Below are 22,212 nucleotides of genomic sequence, written 5' to 3' on the forward strand. Positions count from 1 at the left end.
TTTGTCTCAAACCCACGTGTCTCTCTTTCCCAACCTAATGGAAGATATTCTAATTGGCATTTTCATATTGTAACTTTGTCAAAAAATGATAATGAAATTCATATTTCATTCTGTGCTCTTTCCTACATTGGTCTCCCAAAGCGCTAATATTTCTATTCTTATGAATATTTTATGCCGGTGTTAATGTTTCGTAGAGGATACGGGTGGTGTAGAATCTCGATGGAGATTCTAACAACACTCAACAGATAACCCTCTCTGCTTCCTATTAAACTCTTCAACAGCTTGTTAGATTTCCCGAAGCTTCAATCAAACACTTTTTAAACAAATTGAAATACTCCTACTATTATTGATATGCCTGTAGGAATATCATCCAGATGTTTATTCTGATTTGGAAAAGAAACACCAAGCAGATTATTTTAATGAAATTGTAAATATGCTCATGGAGTGCTTTGGAAAGTGTTTTGAAGTTGATTTTCTCCTTTAATCCACTGAGGGTATTTCTGGCTTCTGTTCCTTAGTCACAGCGATTTCTTGTCAGGGTAGAGTGGCTTATAATAGTTGCTTATGCTTATGTTGTAGTTTTATAAGCACATTCTGGAGGAAGCATACCTGGCAACTTTCTGAAATGGCAACAGAGGGCAGGCTCCAAAAGACATGCACTCTCCTGTATGCCAACCTTAGCAGATATACCATTTTTAATCCATGTATTGTATAATAGACAGTTGTTGCACATATTTACAGACACTTTACAACAGCCGACATCAGAAAGTACAGGATACTGCAAAAAAAAAAGAACAGTTATTTTAAATACGCCACTAGTTGTTAAAAATTGTGCTTTTCCAAAAAAAAACAAATCATGTTATGACAATAAAATTAGGAAGTTAGAACAGGCAATTCGCTGTTATAGGTTACATCATTGTTTAGCCTTTCAACTATTATTTAATAAACACGCCATACAAGAAGAGCTCCAGCACAAATTAAAAAAAAATCCCAATATGTGTTTATTGATTAGTTTGTGCAAAAATTATAACGTTTACAAAATAGGGGATAATTTTAAGGCATTTTTATTAATGTTTTTTTTTTTTTTACTAGTAATGGCGGTGACCAGCAATTTTTATTATGACTGTGGCATTATTGCAGACACATCGGACATTTTTGACACATTTTTGGGACCATTTTCATTTATACAGCAATCAGTACAAATGCACTGATTCCTGTGTAAAGGACACTGGCAGTGAAGGGGTTAACCACTAGGTGGCAGTGTAGGGGTAAGTGTGTCCTGGGACGTGTTTCTAACAGTGGGGGGCGTGGCTGTGTGTGACATGTCACTGATCTCTGCCCCCGTTGACAGGGAGCAGAGATCAGTGACACTGTCACTAGGCAGAAAGGGAAGATGCTTGTTTACATTAGCACTCTCCCCGTTCTTCCTCCCCGTGAGACGATCGTGGGTATCCCCACAGCAATCAAGTCTACAGGACAGGTGATCCAACTCACGGAGGTCCCGACCAGCACGCACGTGCGCCGTCAGCAGCATGCATGCAATGACATGGCCGTAAACTTAAAGGAACGTGCAGGTACACCCTTGCCTGTCCATGTCATTCTGCCGACGTACATCAGTGTGCATGGGTCCGGAAGTGGTTAAGAGCAAATGAAGGGCTTTCTCATAAAAGTGATCAGGTTGCGTTTAAAGTTCCAGTACCAAACATGTTCTGATCATTATCATGGCCTGTTTTTTTTTTTTTTTCCAATAAGGTTTTTATTAGAGTGAAATTAAGGCATTACAATTGAGGAACAAAAACATCACACAAAAAAGAGTACATGAAGTACGATACAACAATAACTACGTGATGTATTAATAAAATACATGGCAAAGTGAACCACATAAAGAATAAACTAGGTGATCCTGCGAACAAACAAAGTTAGGCAAGATAATATAGATGACACAGAAGTGTAATCAGATATGCAGGATATTATACAACAGAGAGCAGTACATTAGTTGAGGAACCCGTCGAATCTCCTATGCAGTCGTCCACCCCTAATGGGATCACGCTGTGGACGTTTGAAGGGCATCAATCCCGTAGAGTGGTATATAAGGAGACTCAATTCGGGACATGTGCTAGAACATATAGAGAACCGTAGATAACATAAGGACAGGGGTAAGGGAGGGGAAGTCAGCCTCGGAGAGTGTCAAGAAGGAGTAAAGAAGGGGGAAAAAGATGATGGAAAGGGGAAAAAACGGTGTGCGAATACAGGGGAATCATTGCATGGAAAAGACGTTAGTCCAGTCAGATGTCAACCAAGAGGAACACCAGAATGCTTTTCTAACTAAGTATGAGTGAGGGTATTGGTGTGTGACGTAGAGGTTCGAAAATGTATCCAGCAGGCCCATTTATTTGAAAATTGTTCAGGTTTGTCATGTGCTTGATGAATTAATCTCTCCAGTTCTTCTATTCTATCCATCTGACGGAGCCATTCCTCAAAGGATGGAGGAGTATTGGAGCGCCAATGACGTGGAATGCATTGTGTGGCTGCATTTATCAAATGTGGGACTATTGAGGACTTATACGTTTTATATGACAGTGGGGTGTGGTGTAACAGGTATTGTGCCGGGGAGAATTCTAGGTGATAAGTCGTGACTTTAATTATTGTTTCATGAATTTTTTCCCAAAAGGGTTGAAGTGTAGGGCATTCCCACCAAATATGTAAGAAATTTCCTACTGGGGCATTACAGCGCCAACATGTAGGTGGGACATCCGGAAAAATTTTGTGAATCTTATCAGGAGTGCGGTACCATCTAGAATATATTTTGTAGCGATTCTCTTGCTTGTGGATGTGATCATATACGCTTGCCCATTGTTGTGTAGACAACGTGATTTGTAAATCTGAGTCCCACTGTTGTATAATGGGGTTGTGCAGTGTGGGTTTAGAGCTCAGTAATTTGACAATAGTTGAAATCACATGTTTTTGTGGTTCTGAACAGAGGCAAAGAGATTCAAACGGATTGGGGGTAGTGGTCCATCGCGTTAACGGCCGTATAGATGTAAGAAAGTGTCGAAGCTGGAGAAAAGTAAAAAAATTGAAGCGAAGTTCAGGGAATTTTTCAATCATAGCAGGCAATGATAATAGTTTTCCCCGATCAAAAAATTGGTAAGCTCTGTAAGTGTTGTCTTGAGGCATACCACCCGATGTATGTTCGACAAGGCCCGGAGGGAAGTCAGGATTTGAAGAAAGGGGAGTTAGCGGACCCTGTGGCGCATTAATATGTAGAGATCTGCACGTTTGGTGGAATGTTTTAATAGTGGGACCTAGTAAGGGATGCATGGAGCAAGAGATCGGGGTGGCTTGCTTCGTAATCCATGGCAGGTGGGAAACAGGAAACGGGACAAATTCCTGTTCCACTGCAATCCACACTTTGTCTTTGCGGTGTATATGCCAGTCCACCACTCTTGCAAGCATAATGGCATTATAGTAAGTGTGAAGATCTGGCACACCTAGGCCTCCACATGACTTAGGGAGGATGAGTTTGGCCCAGCTCAATCTTGGGGGGCGATGTGACCAGAGAAAATTTCTACACATTGTTTTATATGAGTTGAAAAACGCTTTAGGGATTGTGATAGGAATGGCCTGTAATAAGTATAGAAATTTAGGGAGGACAGTCATTTTTAGAATGGCTATTCTGCCAAACCAAGAGAAGGAGCCTCTATGCCATTTTTGGAGATCTGCTTGGAGCCGATTGAGGGCAGGGGCGAAATTCAGGTCATATAACCTCGAAAGGTCGGAGGGAATTTTGACACCCAAGTACAGGAGCGCTTCCTCTTCCCAGGAAAAGGGAAAATTGAGGCGGCACTGTGATACTATATGGTCGGGTAAGGACACATTCAGGGCTTTTGATTTGTCGAAATTAATTTTTAGATTAGAAATCTTAGAGAAGGCATCAAGGTCTTTCAATAGGTTTGGAAGAGTCGTAATCGGGTTGGAAAGATAAAGCATAATGTCGTCTGCGTAAGCCGCAATTTTGTATTGTTTGTTTTTAATGCTGACTCCTTGAATGGAGGGATTTTCTCTAATCATGCGGAGAAAGGGTTCTAGGGTAAGGACAAAGATGATCGGGGAAAGTGGGCATCCCTGTCGTGTACCGTTAGTGATGGAGAAGGCGTTCGATAGGCGGCCATTCACTCGCAAACGAGCGGTGGGGGAGGAGTATAAGAACGATATCATCTGTATCAATCTGTTGGGTATACCGATGTGTTGCAAAGCCGCTAACATGTAGTCCCATGCCACCCTATCGAACGCCTTCTCAGCATCCAGTGATAAAAAAAAACCTTTGGTTTGCGAGGTGGTTAACCAATGATGAAGATTAATGGTTTTAGTGGTATTGTCCCTGGCTTCCCTTCCAGGGACAAAACCAACCTGATCTGGTGACACAAGATTGGGAAGCAGGGGTAAAATACGGTTAGCAATAATTTTAGCATAAAGTTTAATATCTACATTGAGTAGGGATATGGGACGGTAATTCGGAATTAAGGTTTCATCTTTGCCAGGCTTAGGGATCAATGTAATATGCGCTTGTAACAAGTCGGTAGCGGCATGTGTATGAGGAGAAAGATTATTAAAGGTATACAGGAAATGTGGCAGTAGTATATCCGCAAATGTTTTATAATATGCTGTGGATAGGCCATCTGGGCCTGGGCTTTTGCCTGTTTTAAGTTGCTGAAGGGCAAGGAGTACTTCTTCCTTAGACAGGGGGGAATCCAGCAGTGTCTGATCAATAGTCTCGATAGGGGAAGGGGAGAATTTAGATAAAAACTCCCGTATCCTTTCAGACCGATCTCTCCTTGCATCTGCCGAAGACTGTTGCGGAAGATTATATAGGGCATTGAAATACTGCACAAAATGTTCCGCAATAGTGTCAGCTTCTATGATGGATTTCCCTTGGGGAGTCACTATTCTGTGTATAGTGTGTTTAGCTTTTCTGGTCTGTAAGGCCCTCGCTAAGAATTTACCAGCCTTATTTCCAAATTCGTAAAAAAATTTCCGTGATAAGGCAAATTTACGGCGTAGGTTCTTTTGGATTTCTTCCAGGAGAAGCTCCCTAGCAGCCACTAAGTCTTTAAGGTGTGTGTCGGCCAAAGAGCGTTTATGTAGGCGTTCGAGAGAATTGATGCGCGCGTACAGAGAATCTAGAAAAGCTTTTTTGCATCTATGTCGTTTAGCTGTTAGGGAGATGAATAAACCGCGTATCACGCATTTATGTGCTGCCCAAATTGAAGTGGGAGGCATATCGAGATTAGAGTTGTCAAAGAAATATTGCGAAAGACATTCCCGGATTTTTACCGTATTTTCCGAGTCCAGCAAGAGCGAATCATCGAGTCGCCATATCGTAGATCTAGGGTTGCCCTGTACGAATTTAAGTGTAACTGTAATGGGATTATGATCAGAGATCAGCATAGGTTCTATTGTGGCTTGGGACAAGCAGTGAATGTCCGCCTGTGAAAGGAAGAAGTGGTCAATTCTGGAGTATTTAGAGTGTGGGGAAGAGAAAAAAGTAAAATCTTTCGTATTTGGATGAAGAGTGCGCCATGTGTCATGAAGAGAGAGGATTTGCAGTTGAGATTTAATATCCCTTAGGGCGGAGTATTTCAAACATGTTTTGCCATTGGAGGTGTCGAGAGCGGGGGATAAAGGGACATTAAAATCACCTCCTAAAAGGAGGATGCCTGACTGGAAAGAGGTGAGAAGGGCCAGGGTTTCCCTAAAGAAAGACACTTGTTTGGAGTTGGGGGCATATATGTTAGCTATGGTGATTGGATGATTGTGAACATGGCCTTTAAGGAATAAGTATCTCCCCTGTGGGTCCTTTAAACTATCAGTAATGGTAATGGGGCACGATCTCGAAATTAAAATAGATACCCCTTTGGATTTGCTTTGGTCAGTGGTCGCGTGATACACAGTGGGGAAGTGGTAGTTATGAAGTTTGGGGATGGCGTCAGTTCTGAAATGAGTTTCTTGCAGAAGGGCTATGTGAGCTTTCGCCCTTCGCAAAGTATATAACAGTCTGGATCTTTTTTCCGGAATGTTTAGGCCTCTGACGTTTAGAGAATAGAGTTTAATGGTTGGAGGGGGAGGGATTTGTACGGGGAGGTTACCGTCAAGGGGGGTTGAGGCTGACATGTTTAAAGAAGGCGTATAGAGGGGTTACGAGTAGGAACAGGAGATGAGATCAGATAGGATAGAAGGTAGTGAGAGAGTAGAGGGAAGTGGATGGCAAAATATGCCAAGGAGGTAGAACTTTGCACTGGGGGGATGGTATGAAGGTCACGGGTTCAGTGACACAAATTGCACTAGATTGTTGGGCGTAGAGAGGGAGTACACACCCAAAAGTGAATACCCACTCAATACCGCCGCAACTGGGGGGTTGGTCGTCACCAAGTCCAACAGAGGACCAAAAAATAAAGACTGCAAAACATATCGAGACTCCGTCCATCAAGACTATATATAAAAAAGGCTGTGGAGGAGTTCTAGTACTAATGGGAAGATAATGAAATATGCGAGACCCATAAGGAGACACATCATGAATATAATCACTCAAAGATTAAGTGCATAAATCAAAGACGACGGTTCAATTCAGTGCCCATAACCAGATAGTTAGAATCAAATGTCAAATTAGGTGAAAGCTCACGAAGGTATGGCTCTAAAACCAGTATCATAACTGTAGGAAATAACATAGAAGTACCGCATGAACTAACGTAACATGAAACATCATACAATAGATGGGTAACAGATAAAGTGTGAGCTACTTAGCCAATGAGAGGTCAAAAAACCTGCGAAAAAAGAGACCCTCTGTAGATTAAAATGTGGGATAATAGATATCTCAGAACAAATTAAACAAAAATGTTTGCGGTCTTTGCCAGGTATAAAAGGATTAAAGCAGCTTCTGAAACCACAGCGCAGGGTCAAAAAATCCTACATTCTCCGCTTCAGAGCCTGCTTGATATCGACCATCCGTGCTTAAAGAAAAGTCATGGATTGCTGGTACAACGTATGAGGTTATCGGTGGCAAAGATCAGCATGGAACCGTAACGAGGGGTTGGGAGAGTATAGCAGTTTCCATCCACAGTTAGATAGTACATACAACAATCCCGGATTTCAGGCGAATGCTTCAGCAGACAAACGAGAGATCCTGGTGTGAAAAGATAATAGATGTAAATCGAATTTAGTCAGACGAAAAACAGCAGTCTCCTGAACAGGGAAGGTATAACCATGAAGTAACAGGATTCCAGCATCCATGCCGCGAGGAGACCTGGTGCAGGCTGGGAAATGTAGTCAGAACTCGTCCTGTGTATCAAGATCCAAATAGTTCGTTAATCCGACCTTATAATTACTGTACGGTCCATAACGCAACGAAGAATACGGGGGTCGTATTCCTGAGTTGTAAGTAAACGCTGCCGAACGTAACTTAGTAAATGCCTACCGCACTTCAGAAATCTCTCCTTGCTCTGCGTGATCTAGGAGATGCTGAAGGGCTGTGATCCCTCGGAGGATTTCCAGAACGACGTGGTGTACGAGCCCTCGCAGGTGATGGTGACCTGCGCCTGCGATAGTCTGCCTCTTGAGTGTCCATAAGATCAGGCTGGTACTTCTCAGATCTTCCATGGAGCGGGCGAAAGTTGGAGTACCAGTTAGGGACCTCCACTAGTGGAATCCCCAGGGTCAGACAGAAGGAAGGTAGATCCTCAGGGACTCTGAGGTGAGCCGAACGACCCAGGTTGGAGGCAGTGAGGCAAAAAGGAAATTTCCACTTATACACTATATTCCTATTCCGCAGCACTTCCAACAGAGGTTTTAGTTCTCTCCTGTGTTGCAGGGTAATCCCTGAGAGATCCTGAAAGATCTGTATGGTGTTAGCTTCGTACATCACGCGCTGTTTAACTCTGGCTCCTCTTAAAATTTCCTCCTTCAGTTGGTAGCTGATTAGACAACACACAATGTCACGAGGGGGATCATTGTCTCTGCCTTTAGGTCGTAAAGCTCTGTGGATACGTTCCATGTCTATCACGGTTTGTGAAGGTCTATCCAGTACACTATTGAATATGGAGGTAACTGCTATAGGGATTTGATCCCCTTCAATAGATTCCGGGAGACCACGGACACGCAGGTTGTGCCGTCTCCCCCGGTTGTCTAGATCCTCCAAATGTCTTTGCATGTCTCTCATCTGAAGTGTATGGCCATCAATTTTCCTTGTGGACTTGCGAAGTATGAGGTCATGTTGATCCGAAGTCTTTTCCACTTGCAGAACACGATCAGAAAGAGCTCTGATGTCCACCCTTAAATCAGCAATGGCCGCCGAAAGGGTGTCCTTGATGTCTGAGGCAATGAGTTGTAGGTCTTGCATACTGATATGTGCCGATGGGTTAACGTTAGAGAGTAGCTGACCACCGGGATTTGTATTGTCAACGTTCCCGATTCCGGTATCAGTTAGAATAACATCTTCTCTCCGAGGGGATCGTGCGGATCTCCCTTGTGAGGAGTTTTGGCGGGCCGGCGCCATATTTCCCCTTTGAGAGCGGAACATCTCCGGTATTTGGTGGCTGAGGTTCCCGGAATTACCGCGTGGCGAACGGGATCGTGAGGTAGAGGACGATCTGGAAGCTGTTCCCATCTTTTGTAGAGTAAATGTAGGGAAGGAACACCTCTGTAGACTGTAGCTTTCGTCTCGGCACACGGAGCTGAGCAATTACACGTCTGCCATTGAGCTCAGTCAGGCCACGCCCCCCTGTTTTTATTTTTAACTTATTTAAATATGTTTCTAATAAATGAAATGTTGTAGATGTACACGTTTATGTTTGTGTGTATAAGTAGAATGCCTGAAAAGTCATCTAAACATCATAAGGTATACTTTAAGATTTAGGGATGTTGGCATTCACAATCAAGGTGTGACCACTTAATTATTGTTTTAGCAATAATTTTATGGCCATAATTCATGGCAATAATTTACAAAGGCTTTTAGAGCATCACCTATAGAGAATTTTAGATATTTAGATAATTTTTTGTGATTGCATGGTCATGCGCAATTTTAAAACTTGAAGTGTTTGCTACTTATTTACTCAATGCAACCCAAATCTATTATAATTTACCCAAAAAATTGGGTATAATATTGTTTTTGTTTGCACTAAAATGTATTTACTGTATTTTTTTCTGATAATACGCATTTGATTATTTTGCAACATAAAAAATTGCAACTATTCTCATATTATTCTCCAGGGTCTTCAGAAAATATATACTTTTATTTCTAGCAAAAAAAATGCAGATTTTAACATGTGCGTAATAAACTAAAACATTGCCCAGGTAGAAGAAGAGGGACAGAAAGATTGGGTCCATAAAAGGAACATACAGTGATAAAAAAAATGTATGTTTTGTGGTAGTGCACAGTAAAATTATGCTTTATTCATTTACTAACAAAACACACATTACCGTATGAACCATAAGCAGCATTAATCATTTTCACTATTGCAGTAGCAGAGAACACACCCCACTGCAGTGCTAAAAACATGGGCCATGGGGAAGATTCGATTTTGGATAGCATGGGTAAAGATTAGAACTGTCAGGTTTTACTGCTGTATGGGGCTCTGTTGGAAAGATTCCTTCACTTTCTGTCTTGGTTGCCCTCAGGAGATAGGAAGTGGTGGGAAATCTCTCCAATAATAACACAGTAACACAGGCAGAAGTTTTTTTTTTTTTTTTATTTAGACAGAGGAATGCTAGAACCATTATCAGGTTTTTATTGTTAAATGTTTCTCTGTCACATAGCAGTTGATTTACTAAAGACAAACAGACTATACACTTTGCAAAGTGCAGTTGTACTCTGCAAGAGCAGTTGATCCAAGGCTTAGTACCTGAGCAGAAGCTCTGCTGACTTCCACCATCCAATCATGTGCAAGCAAAAATGCAGTTTTTTTATTTATTTTTCTTGCATGTGATTGGGTATTATTTGCAAAGTGAAGCTTTACCCAATTTACTAAGCTCTGGAGCAACTGCCTATGTGCCCAGCCTATGTGCCTTTAGTAAATCAACCCCACATTGTTTCTAATGAAGTGAGAGAAAATCCCACAAATGGAGCCCTAGATATCATTAATAACTGACAGGGGTTCTACCCTTCACAAAATGATTTTTATATTTAATTCAGCATTAAATTCCTGATGTTCCTGATACAAAATAATAGGTAAATAGTTTAGCTTGGGGATCTTGCATACAACCTTATATGAAGGCATATTGCTTTACAAAGTTAATTACACCTGCATTTGTGAGTCTGGGAACCACAGCTGCTGCGTAATTTTGTCGATACACATGCATTACAGAATATAATGTACACTGCAACTGCTACACAGGCATAAACTCTGATACTTACATTTATAAATGCAAAAGCATATGGGCGTATTTTTATGAACACAAAATTGTGTGTTCATGGAAATACATAATATTCATTATACACAACATCCAAAACATGAATTTAGCACATAGTAGAAACAGCCTTGGTGAGCAAAACATTTTTTAAACCAGCAGGACTCCTCTTTAATAGTTAACAGGGCAGATGCACTCTAAACTATACATAAATAGAAAGTCATATTCTGTTGCAACAACATACACTGCATCAGGGGTGAAGTCCTGAGGAAAAAAGTGTGAGAACTCCCACCCAAGATCCACTCGCCCACCAAAAATAAAAATAAAAATGATACGCACGACGCTTCAAAAGTGGTATTTTTCATCCGATTTTCGTATTGTGTGTATGAAGCTTAACTGTTAGTACATAAAAAAAACAATCCTCAATAAACATAAATACAGTAATTCTCTTCACACTTTTCATTGAACAGAGTTTGGATAACAAAGGGTTAAACGGAAAGGTCATAAAATAACTGCACATTATCTGGACAGAATGCTTGGGGAGATAGTGATGTGTTCCTGCTTAGGAGATGTATGTTAGCTTGGGGGGCTGCAAACTCTGCAGGGCTCCAACACACACTCGCTGGTATTCCAACCCTTCACATATTTCCACATAAACTTCCCTCCTGGCATTAAACTTTGCCAGGTATTGTGCTCAGCTTACCACCCCAAACTGATGTTCCTGCCTCAGCTCACCTCTCTCCCTGCATGTCCTGTGAGCAGAATAGCTGAGCTCCTCCTCTGAGTTCTCTCATCATATGGCAATGAAGATAGAGGTGGGGGGGATTCAGAGGGACACTCAGAGCAAGCATGCAGGAGACGGAGGGGGGGGGGTGAGGAGACAGAAAATCAGGAGGGGCCGGCGGAAGGGAGGAGCGCATCATGAGAGGTCTGACTAAATACATTCTCTTAGCAGCAGGTACCTGATCTACCCATCAGCTAGCTGTGATTGACAGGTCGATCGAAGCAGAAGCTGTCATGGGGCCCCCTACTGGCAATGCCTGAATGGTCAGGTGTGCGGCACGTACTATTGCGAGCTGTGTCGGCAGCTGCTGGTGTAGCACCTGCCACACAGCTCGCATACTTCGAAGTCTTACAGGACACGGCTGCTAACAGGAACTGAGTTCCTGTTGTGGAAAAAGTACAGGAACTCCTTTGCCATGCGTTCCCACAGGACTTGAGCCCTGCACTGCATACATTTTAAAATAAGACTATAGGTAAATATATATTTTTAATTTTGGATAGCGTAATGAGGGTTACAACCCCTGTCAGTTTTTTTATTTGCCATCTGTGTCTCACTGGGGAGATTTAACTTCACTTCCTGTCCCATATCCAGAACAGGAAGGGAGAAGAAATCTCCCTGAAGGTCACCAAAACTGTCCTATTGGAAGATTGCCCCTATTACTTGTCTGGGGACAACCCAAAATGTGGGATTTCTTTTAGTTTCACTTTCAGTGATAATGGTAAACAGGACAAATAGAGAGGGTGAATCTCCCTAATAGGTGCACAAACATCTAGAAAAACTGACAGGTGTTCTAATCCCTCCCCTCTCCTTTGCCTTTAGTTATACTTTAAAAAGTGAGCGCAATGTACAAGTACAGAGAAGTATATTTATAGTTTATTCAAACAGTGCAATGGTTATGATACATGCATAGACACCCAGGATGTCAAGGGTAGGTTACAGGGGCCACAAGGAGGCACAACAATTCAAGGTAATATCAATAAAAATCAATTCCACTCAAACTGTCCTGCCTACACCAAATTCCGTCCGCCAAGAATGCAGTGACATACAACACGTATAACGGGAATAGAAAAAGTCCAATACCTAGTAGCCAATAGCTTCCATTTTGTAGTTGAATCTGAGCATGCGTACGTTTTTGCATGTCGGAATTGCACACACGATCAGAAAGTTTTTCCATCTGGAAAATTGAGAACATGTAATCACATTTTTGCTGGTGGGAATTCAGTCAGCTAAATTCCGATGGAGCATACACAGGGTTGCATTTTCTAATGAAAAGCTCTCATCGGTCTTTTGCTGTCCCAAATTCCGATTGTGTGTATGCGGCATAAGAACCTACAAGAGGCCCTAGAGAATAAAATGGTGGGCATTTCATATTTACGATATTTGTGCAGCGGTTTTTCAATTGGAAATGTTTTTGAAAAAATATACTTTAATTAATTTTAATGCACAAAAACCTAATATTAAAAAAAACCTAATATAATACCCAATTCTGTGGTAAAAAATAAAAGATGATGTTACATGATGTAAATCAATACCAAACATGTCATGCTATAAAATCGTGTCCACCAAATGACGATACCTAAAAATCTCTATAAGGCAAAAAAGCTTTACAGGCTATCAGTTCAGAGTTATACAAGAGGTGATGCTAAAATTATTGCTCTGGCTCTGACATTCGCAGTGATACCTCACATGCATGCGGGTCCTACATGCGCATTTGTTTTAACGAGTGAGCATGGGCGGAATTTAATTTTTTTTAAATAATTTTTTTATTTAAACATTTTTTTCAACATTGTACCTTTATTTTTTTGTAATCAACTGTTTTGCTATTAAAAGGGATGAATAACATCCCTTGTAATAGCATGGGCTGTGGCAGGTCCTCTTTATGCACTCTCTCCTGTTGTTTCCTAGAAGTGCTTCTCATTCTAGCAGCCGGCTGCCAACTATGAGTGTCATCTTCCATCTGGACTTATAATTACATGGACTTTACATGGATCTTTGCTATTTATATCTTAGTTGACTTATATAATCAGGATATTGGAGGATCAGACTGTTTACAGCAGCCCTCTCTCCCGCAATTTGCCACATAACTCGGAATCTATTTCCTATTTGTTTATCAGTTTTTTGTTAATTTGCCTCTTTATGGAGATATCTAGGGTCTATTAGACCCCAGATCTCTCCTCTGTCCTCTGATGCAGCCAATCAGACACAGATCAGTCTGATCGGATGCTTTACTGGTCAGTAACAGCCAGGTAAACAAAGAACCTAAACCAGAGGTGACAAAATTCTTGTTGCTTCCAGTTTCTGATGTCACAGAGAGAGGAACAACATCCGTTCCTCTCACTGTGTGCCCAGACGCTAACAGTTGCATCCTTACTGGGCTCCCTGATTGCATCCCTCTCCCACCACCTGTAAACATAATCCAGTGGCGCATTAGCCGCTAGGATTACATTTAATTTATAGTGAATTGCCGGCCCTAAAAAAATATATCTAGATCATTGCAGCAACTTTCCCTTTACCCATCCCCTCCAAAACCATTTATAAACACATGGCGGATGGGAAGTGGTTAAAGTGGTTGTAAACCTCAGACATGAAATCTGAACAAAGCACATATTTCTATAATGTTTACTTGTCTCTCTCCAAATGACTAAGCTTAATTTCTCCCCGCTGTCTATTTCCTCTGTTATCAGCATGAGTCCCTTCTGACAAGCATTATAAAGGTGACAGGGGAGGGATCTGCAGCACACCACTGGTGATTGACAGCTACAGCTCTGTTCCTGTGTGCTGTATGAATGGTGATGTGTCCCTTAAAGTGGTTGTAAACCCTTACAGACCACTTTTACCTACAGGTTAGCCTAGATTAAGGCTTACCTGTAGGTGCAAGAAATATCTCCTAAACTTACACTGTTTAGGAGATATTTGCAAAAGACAGGCACCGCTGTCTACGGTGCATGCGCCGTAGACAGCGGCGTGCAGGCACACTGAGCATGCCACTGCTAACAGCAATCATGCCCTTAGTGGTGGCTCCCGCGCACAAGTGATGTCATCGCAGCTCTGGCCAGTCACAGTGCCGGAGCTGAGATACTCAGAAGTCACTCTGGGATAGATGACAGCATTGGAGGAGGAGAATGAGGGTCACTTCGGGGGCTTTCCTCTCAGATAAGTTATTCATAATGAGCTACTATGCATACTAGCTCATTATGCCTTTGCTTTGCAGGGTGTATTTTTTTTTGTTTGGCTTTACTTCCTCTTTAAGACCCCTTTCACACCATGCTGCCCATAGCGTCGGCGGTAAAACGCCGCTATTTTTAGCGGTGTTTTACCGTCAGATTTGTGGCGCATTTCATCCGCTAGCGGGGCGATTTTACCCGAAAGGGTTAAAACCGCCAGCAATAAGCCGCAATAGTGGCGTTTTACCGGCGGTATTACAGCGCTGCCCCATTGATTTCAATGGGGAGCAGCGGTGGAGGAGCGGTAAACACACCACTCCTTCACCGCTCCAAAGAAGCTGCTGGCAGGACTTTTCCCTGATGTCCTGCCAGCGCACCGCTGCAGTGTGAAAGCCCTCAGGCTTTCACACTACAGACAATGGTGCAGCTTTGTTAGGGCGGATTGCAGGCGCTATTTCTAACGCTTTAGCGCCTGCAAAATGCCCTGGTATGAAAGGGGTCTTATTCTAATCAGCTCTCAGAGCTCTTATACAGTAACTGCAGTTTCCCGTTCCCTGCTTTGTGAGTCTGTGAAAAATCCTTTTCATATCTGTTTTTTACAAAGATGTACAGAACACATGGGTGCAAATAAACAAATACAACTTATGTAGGAGGATTTGTTTCATTTCTGTGTTGCACCTGAGACTAGTGACTTCACTGGGTATTGGTATAGGGTTTACAACCACTGGCTGACAAAGGTGCTCATCTGAAGGGATGCATGTATAAAATCAAAGTAGTGCCTCACTCCCGTCCAGTCAACCTAGTGTAGACTTGAAACGAGTCTTTGATTTTATACTGGAAGTTATGGATTAGCTTATTTTATGCATTTGCCAAAGGAGATCCTCCTTTGCTTTCCTAGGTAGTACTGGAATTTCAGCAGATTAGCATGGTCTGATTTACTATTTTGTTATATAAGTGCTGGCAAGCCAACAGTAAACATATTCTAATTATTTAATAAAGCAGTGCCAAGAGAAATCATGTATATTTATTCACAGAAGCAAACCCAATTTCTATTTTCAGCAGTTCATTCTGGTTAGAACAGTAATATGTTTTTTTCTTAAATAAAGTGGACCTCTAGGCAAAGGAAAAATACACAGTAAGCTACATATAAGCTCTTTTGTACAGAAAAGACTTTGCACCATTTTTTAATTATACATGCCTTCCAAAACGTGTAGCCAGATTGTCCACTTTTTTGTTTCCTTGCTCAACCTTACATTTTCCAGATTCAATTTCCATCTCGATGCATGCTATTTAGGCCTTGTCCAATAATCAAGCTGAAGGTGGCATAAGAAACAGCAAAAGGGAATATATGTGTCAACTGGCAAGGTGTGGTGTGATAAAGTGTGTGAAACACAATCTGACAGGTCAAAAAAACATATCTTTTAGTACAGTGGTCATCAACCCTGACCTCAGGGCCCACTAACAGGCCAGGTTTTATGTATTACCTTGGGGAGATACAGACTAGAATACCGTAATCACTGAGCAGCAAATTATATCACCTGTAACGTATTTCACTTATCTTGCAAACCTGGCCTGTTAGTGGGCCCTGAGGACAGGGTTGATGACCACTGTTTTAGTAGACATCATTTGTGCGTGTGTGTATGCATGCACTTGTGTGTGTCTTTTAAATGTATATCTGTCCCCAGACAATAGATATTGAAATTATATATAATTTTTAAAGAGCAGTAAAATAACATGAAAATAATATATCACTGACCTGTCTAGTGTTGTGTACTGTGGAGTAATCTATACTCAAAGATCCTCAAAAATCATAACAGAGACTCTGCAGTTAGTTTCAGTCACCAGCTTGCAGTTTAGGAGCATTTGCCATTTAGGTGTCTCTGTTGAAAATTGTATTGATTCATTTTTCCACAATGCCTATAGCTACAAAGTTGAATGATGGCTTGTTCTTGTAAAGCCTGTTTACTATTTGCAAATACCGTGATGTGCATAGTTTGGACTGAGGTTCACTTTGAGCAAAGGCAATCGCTTAACTTGATGATTCTATGCAAGACATGGGCATGGGGGATTGATTTACCACAGGCAAAAAGTCTGTTCACTTTGCAAATAAATATTTCCTTAGCTTAGTTAATATGCTGAAAATTCACATTGCAAAGAATATTTAACCCCATGTAAGGAAAATAAACAACCTACTTACTCATAACAGGATTATGGAAGTCACCTTATTCACTAAAATAGGGAGAATTACTATTTGCCTGTAGTAAAATAACCCCAAGGTATAGACACTTACCAAGAGAATGACAACAGAGGATTCAAATGTTATACTCCTGTGCTTTTGTTATATACAGTGTACAATATATCAAATTGTGATGTTCACTCTATGCATGTAATGAATATTATGAAGGTATTTCCTTCAGTATTACATCTTAACAGAGGTTCAACATGTATTTATGTCTTCAGACAGATTCAAACCGCTGTTTATGCCCAGGTATACTTGCAATAACATGATTTAATTATACTGCTAGATGTATATACACTGCAGTCACATAGCCATTCCCAATAGAAACAGATACCGGCATAGTAAAAGCCCAATTATCATAACTGCTGAAAAATGAATGCCCTGGGGGGAAATTTTACAGTAGTCATGTGTTATCATTTTGATGGTTTAGTAAAGAAAACAAAAACAAAGTACAGACAAACTAAGACCTAAAGTAGTAAAATATGTAGGCAGTACTTGTATTATTGCCATCAAGGGAATCATATCTGTTTTGGTCTACAGGCTTGTTTACTTAAAAAGATGATATACTAGTGCTACCCGAATACTATATTTGAGATTTAATATCTCTCAGATATGATTTGGGCTAAATGACTGACAGCTTTAATACATTAACAAAAATGTATTGGTATATAGTAAAGTAGGCCTAGACTAATACACATCAAGCTATCTAATTAAACAGGAAAAGGGTAAAAATCATGGATTACATGAAAGAATACAGAGTATATTCCTTAAAACTTTAATCTACAAACAGTAGGACATAAAAGACTTAAGACTAACATATTTAGATACAAGTACAGGGGAGATTTCCCATATTTACCATTCCCATAGAGGTTCCATTCACGTAACTGCTCTGCCATAGAGTGTGTGTTTCCCTCCCATCTAGTCTGTATATATCATTACAGGCTGATGCTTCATTGGTTGTCATGGCCTGGCTCTGATTGATGGGCTTCCCTATTTCTGGTTAAGGACTGGCTAGATCTCCAACCCCTATAATTTGCATAAGTCAGCCCCCTTTAATGCAAATCATTGTGACTATTCTGAGCAGGAGATTAACTTGACCCTTTCCAGGGAAGTTAAATATTGATTGCGGGTTGGCCTCCATTCATTGCATATCCAAACATGGGATCCTTTGAAGTGAATATGTGTAGAACAATGAGGTTTGGGTCCCATTGTTTAAATACAAAAGCCTAGGCACCTAATTGTCTGGTCTAACAGATACTTCTGTGAAGCTATGTTGCACGCCCTCCATAGATACAAGCTAAATGAAATATATTCATAATTACAATATTTTACAGCTATTAATGGAGATTTCACATATACTCATAAGGCAACACTAGTATCATAAATGTGTACCTTTACATTTTGAAGGAGTGAATTCTTTACTTGATACACTAATTGTGATACCTTGTTCCACTTTCTGAGTCAGCCCCAAACATATCGGAGTACCACAAAGAATGTTTCTTTGTAAACGAAGAGTAAAAACATAAATCTTAGAGATTTTGAAGGGGGGGGGGGTGCTTTGTTCAAAGTCCCTGTACAATATACAGTTCATTTCTAGGGTTTTAGCAAATAATAATAATGATTCTTACCTTTTTTTGTTCCGAAAATAATGTTTGCCTTACCGTGTACTTTCTCAAACTGCCTGAACAATGGGGGGGGGGGTCTTAATGTAAGAAAAGAATCACAATCACCATACCTTTAGAAATTAAAGTGTCTTCTAAAGTATCTCACTAAAAATTAAACTCCTATTGTCGGGGATGTCAGAACATACCATGCAAACTACAGTAGTTATATTTTATTTATTATATAGCTCTTGGTTGAACTAGCTGAATTTGTGTCTTTTCAACCATACTAACTAGGAATGTAATGAGCTACTGACAACTAGGTATTTTTTGGCATTTTAAAAACTTCACAGTGACTGTAGATTGTTGTAAGCAGTTAAGTATGCTTGTAATAAAATAAACACACACATAGCTACCCAATTAATTTGTAGCTTTTGCAATAGAAGGTTTTTGTGTGTATTCTTCAATATCTTACTTTTTTCCATAACAGAACTCTCAGAAGGACAAAGAGAGGGAGAAGGAGAAACATATATACTTTACCTCCAAACAGAGGCATCCACTCTGCTGAGGGAGGGAGACACAAAGCAAAGATTTCTAGGAGGTAAATGTGTTGAAATAAATGTCAATAAAAGAATACATCCTGTCAGCCCTCATTATGCATTAATTTACACATGCAATAGGATTGATTTACTAAAGGAATAGAGGCTGTTGACAAAGTGACTGTTACTGAATAATGTGAAGATGAGTTCACTTTAAATAACCAATCAAATGCTAGAAGAAGTCCTGTTTTTTTTGTTTTGTTTTTAATTCCCAATGCACATTATTAGCTATTCAAAGTAATCAAAGGTTCCCCTTTTCATTACTATAAAATATTTGTTAGGTGAACAGCCTTTACTGCTTTAGTCATTTAACCCAACTATATGTTTTGCATTTTATTAACTACAGGGCTGGTTATTATCTCATGCTACACAGTGCCTAAACCATTTATCAGCATTCATCTGCTTGTTATTAATAAGCTTGTAAACAGATGGAAAAACTGGTAGTGGCTTCAAAAATATGAGCTTAATCTGGGGTTACATAAAAAAACCTTTAAGTGTGATGGAATACTCATAACTGAGCTACATGTGGGCTCCAGAATTTATATATCAGTATTTCACAGGCCAGAGTGCTCCTCTCCCACAGTGTATGGAAATAATTGGGCCTGACAATAAGTCACATAGAAGCCAAGCCACTCAGATGTTTGGGTTTTCCAGGGGCTTGAAAAACCTCTGGAGGAAGATTAAAGTTAACTAAAGTTAAGCTGTGACACCTAATAGTGCCTTCTATTGAATTGGCTTCATATATGCTTTTTCCAACCCACTACAGGTTTACTATAAATTGCTTAAAGCCTAGGTTAAGTTAAATTGAAAAAAAAAATGCATACATCTAATAAGAAGTATCCCTTGTGTTACTGGCTGTTCTTAGTTGAAATCCAAACGTTCCTCTTCTCTCTACCTTCAATTCATCCACTTGTCCTCCATTCATAGATCACGTTTCATTAATGGAACCTATAGTACAGCTTCTATGAATGGGGATGGGGGTTGCAGAGGGCAAGCATAGTTGGCACTCTTGACAAGTGCATGTGACAGGTCCAGTTGACCATATTAATCCCTGTAACACCCAAAGTTTGTGGCTTTGGAGATATGGTAGGTGGGCAGAGTATTTTGGATTTGAACTAAGAGAGCAACCAGCAGCGAAAGTGATACTTCACATTGAATGTAAGTACCTGCCCTTGGGCTGATTTAAAAAAATAAAAAAAAATAAGCATAGTCTTTAAGATGTTTATCTCTAGATGAACTAAAATTAATTTTAAAGCTGAACGTGTGCAAGAAACTAAAGACAGAAATGAGTGCAGTCTGAATTTATTAATACACCATTTAATTAGCTTTTTAAAATACAAGCAATGTAAGTACCAGCATCTGACTTGATATCAGATTCTTGTCTTCCCTGTACAGCAGAACTCAAACCAGGGGAGGGAAAAGCATCACAAGGAGCCAGTCAGGTGTTTTGCAGTGCTCACATGTACTAACAAGGGGCATGCTAAGAAGTGGACAGAGCAGAGTGAGAGATGAGCTACTCTGCCTGCTGCTTCTTCTTCATCTAAAGTGTATGTTCAACCAATACTTTTCTTCGATTTGAACAGAATGGGATGGGATTGCTATTTGAAGCTCCATTAGAGTTTCTTTATTTTCAGTCCTGTTAGAAACTTTTTACCAGAAAGGAAGTAAGGGAAACTCTCTAACATCAACAATAAAAGAGGAAAAAATTACCTTTTTACTTGGATGGGGAAAATAGAACCCCTGTCAGATTTTATTTCTGTCTGTGTCCCTATTGGAGATTTTGCCTCTCTTACTAATTGATAAAACATTATCAGCAGAACAGGAAGTCTAATGGAGTCCCAGATGGCAGTAAGAACTGGACCGGTCTACTCTTTCCACACTATATCCAAAACTAGAAAGAGATTTTAGCTTGATGTATATATATGTATATATATATATATATATATATATATATATATATATATATATATATATATATGTAAATCTCGGAACTGGGTGTACAGAATTCAAATCACTTGGCAGTTAATCCAGCTCCCCTTTATGCAGTATGCACAGTGTTTCATCTGTGCATTTAGCTGTTTGCCAGAAGTTGAGTTTTAAATGTTCATCATATGCTTATTCTCTTTAATTTTCAGTTTGAAGCCAGAAATGCACCTTATATTTGTATACATAATTTAAAATAAATTGGTATTTACACCGCTTGGAAGGTATACTGTAAATGGCATAAAATAAATAATCACTTCCATGTGGTTATCTGCATCCCTCTGCCCTCTATAAACCCTTTGTATTTGTAAATTAGCATATTCAGTGTCAATTTTAACTTTTTATTTAGTTCTCTTATTAAGAAGTTGGGAAACCATCTAAACCCCTGGTACCAAACTTGCATTTCTGGGGCCACATGTGTCCATTGGCACATATTGTGTGACCCTCAGAAACATTGTAGGCATTAGTCTGTTTTTTCCTTACCTAGATTTGTAATTCTTTTTCTTTACTGACTTAAGTCAGTAAAGAAAAAAAAATCATTTTGCTTCCGATACACAAATGGATTGGTTCATTTCTTTTACACAATCTCTCTTTTTCTGTGCAGTACATTTCCTTTCTATTATGATTTTTTTTTTTTTTTAAAAAGATCTTGCTGACAGATGTGGCCAAAATATTTTTAAGGGGGCTGTAAAAAGGAACACAGATGTGGAGACATTGATTTGTAAAGGGGCTGTAATAGCACTGATCTGTGGCAGTTTCATGTAAAGTTTTGTTCAGTATATGACTGTCATCCTGGGCCTTTGACCTTCTCCTGTTACATGTTTTCAGTCTCTGACCACCTTTTGTAGCATACCAGTAGTCTCTGACCTTCTCCTATTTTATGTCTGCAGTCTCTGACATTACATTCACTGAATAATATATGCTGACCTACTGCAATGTCAGGGGCTGCACTTGAAGTCCCATTTATCAAGTAAGTTGACCACCACTGGTTTAACCACTTGACATCCGCGCTATGGCCGAATGACAGTCAATCAATGCCACCTAGAAGTGCTGCCTATCAGTGTAACCAATCAGTGCTCATCAATGTCACCCATCAGTGCCCATCACTGCCACCTATCGGTGCCCATCAGTGCTGCCTCATCAGTGTACATCAATGACGGACAAAAAATACACTTTTTAAAAATGTATAACAAAATAAAAAATACATTTTTTATTTAAAGAAATTATTTTTTTTTACTTTTTTTAACGAAAAATAAAAAATGCACAGGTGATCAAATACCACCAAAAGAAATCTCTATTTGGGGGAAAAAATTATAAAAATGTTATTTTGGTACAGTGTTGTATGAAAGAGCAATTGTCATTCAAAGTGCATCAGCGCTGAAAGCTGAAAATTGGTTTGGATAGGAGGAGGGTTTAAGTGCCCAGTAAGCAAGTGGTTAAACAG

General features: G+C 40.1%; 1 protein-coding gene and 1 long non-coding RNA gene across 4 annotated transcripts in view; one reads left to right on the forward strand and one right to left on the reverse strand.

Annotated features, from left to right (window-relative positions):
- Positions 1–22,212, forward strand: part of TENM2 (teneurin transmembrane protein 2) — a 1,738,186-nt gene that overhangs the window by 736,687 nt on the left and 979,287 nt on the right. For 2 of the 3 annotated variants that reach the window (XM_077473475.1, XM_077473476.1), the window contains exon 4: positions 18,677–18,787. The exons of the other annotated variant lie outside the window; for it this stretch is intronic. In XM_077473475.1, coding sequence (XP_077329601.1) covers positions 18,677–18,787 — 111 coding nt within the window. The remainder of the gene's footprint in view (positions 1–18,676; positions 18,788–22,212) is intronic. 3 annotated transcript variants of the gene reach the window in all.
- Positions 344–17,548, reverse strand: LOC143962657 (uncharacterized). The gene is made up of 3 exons (XR_013270752.1): positions 17,442–17,548; positions 12,263–12,356; positions 344–778 (listed from the first exon to the last, which is right to left on the reverse strand). It is a non-coding gene; the product is annotated as an uncharacterized LOC143962657 (long non-coding RNA).

Source organism: Lithobates pipiens, unplaced genomic scaffold, assembly GCF_037356315.1.
Source record: "Lithobates pipiens isolate NorthernLeopardFrog02 unplaced genomic scaffold, aLitPip1_a1.2 Scaffold_8, whole genome shotgun sequence".
Taxonomy (NCBI): domain Eukaryota; kingdom Metazoa; phylum Chordata; class Amphibia; order Anura; family Ranidae; genus Lithobates; species Lithobates pipiens.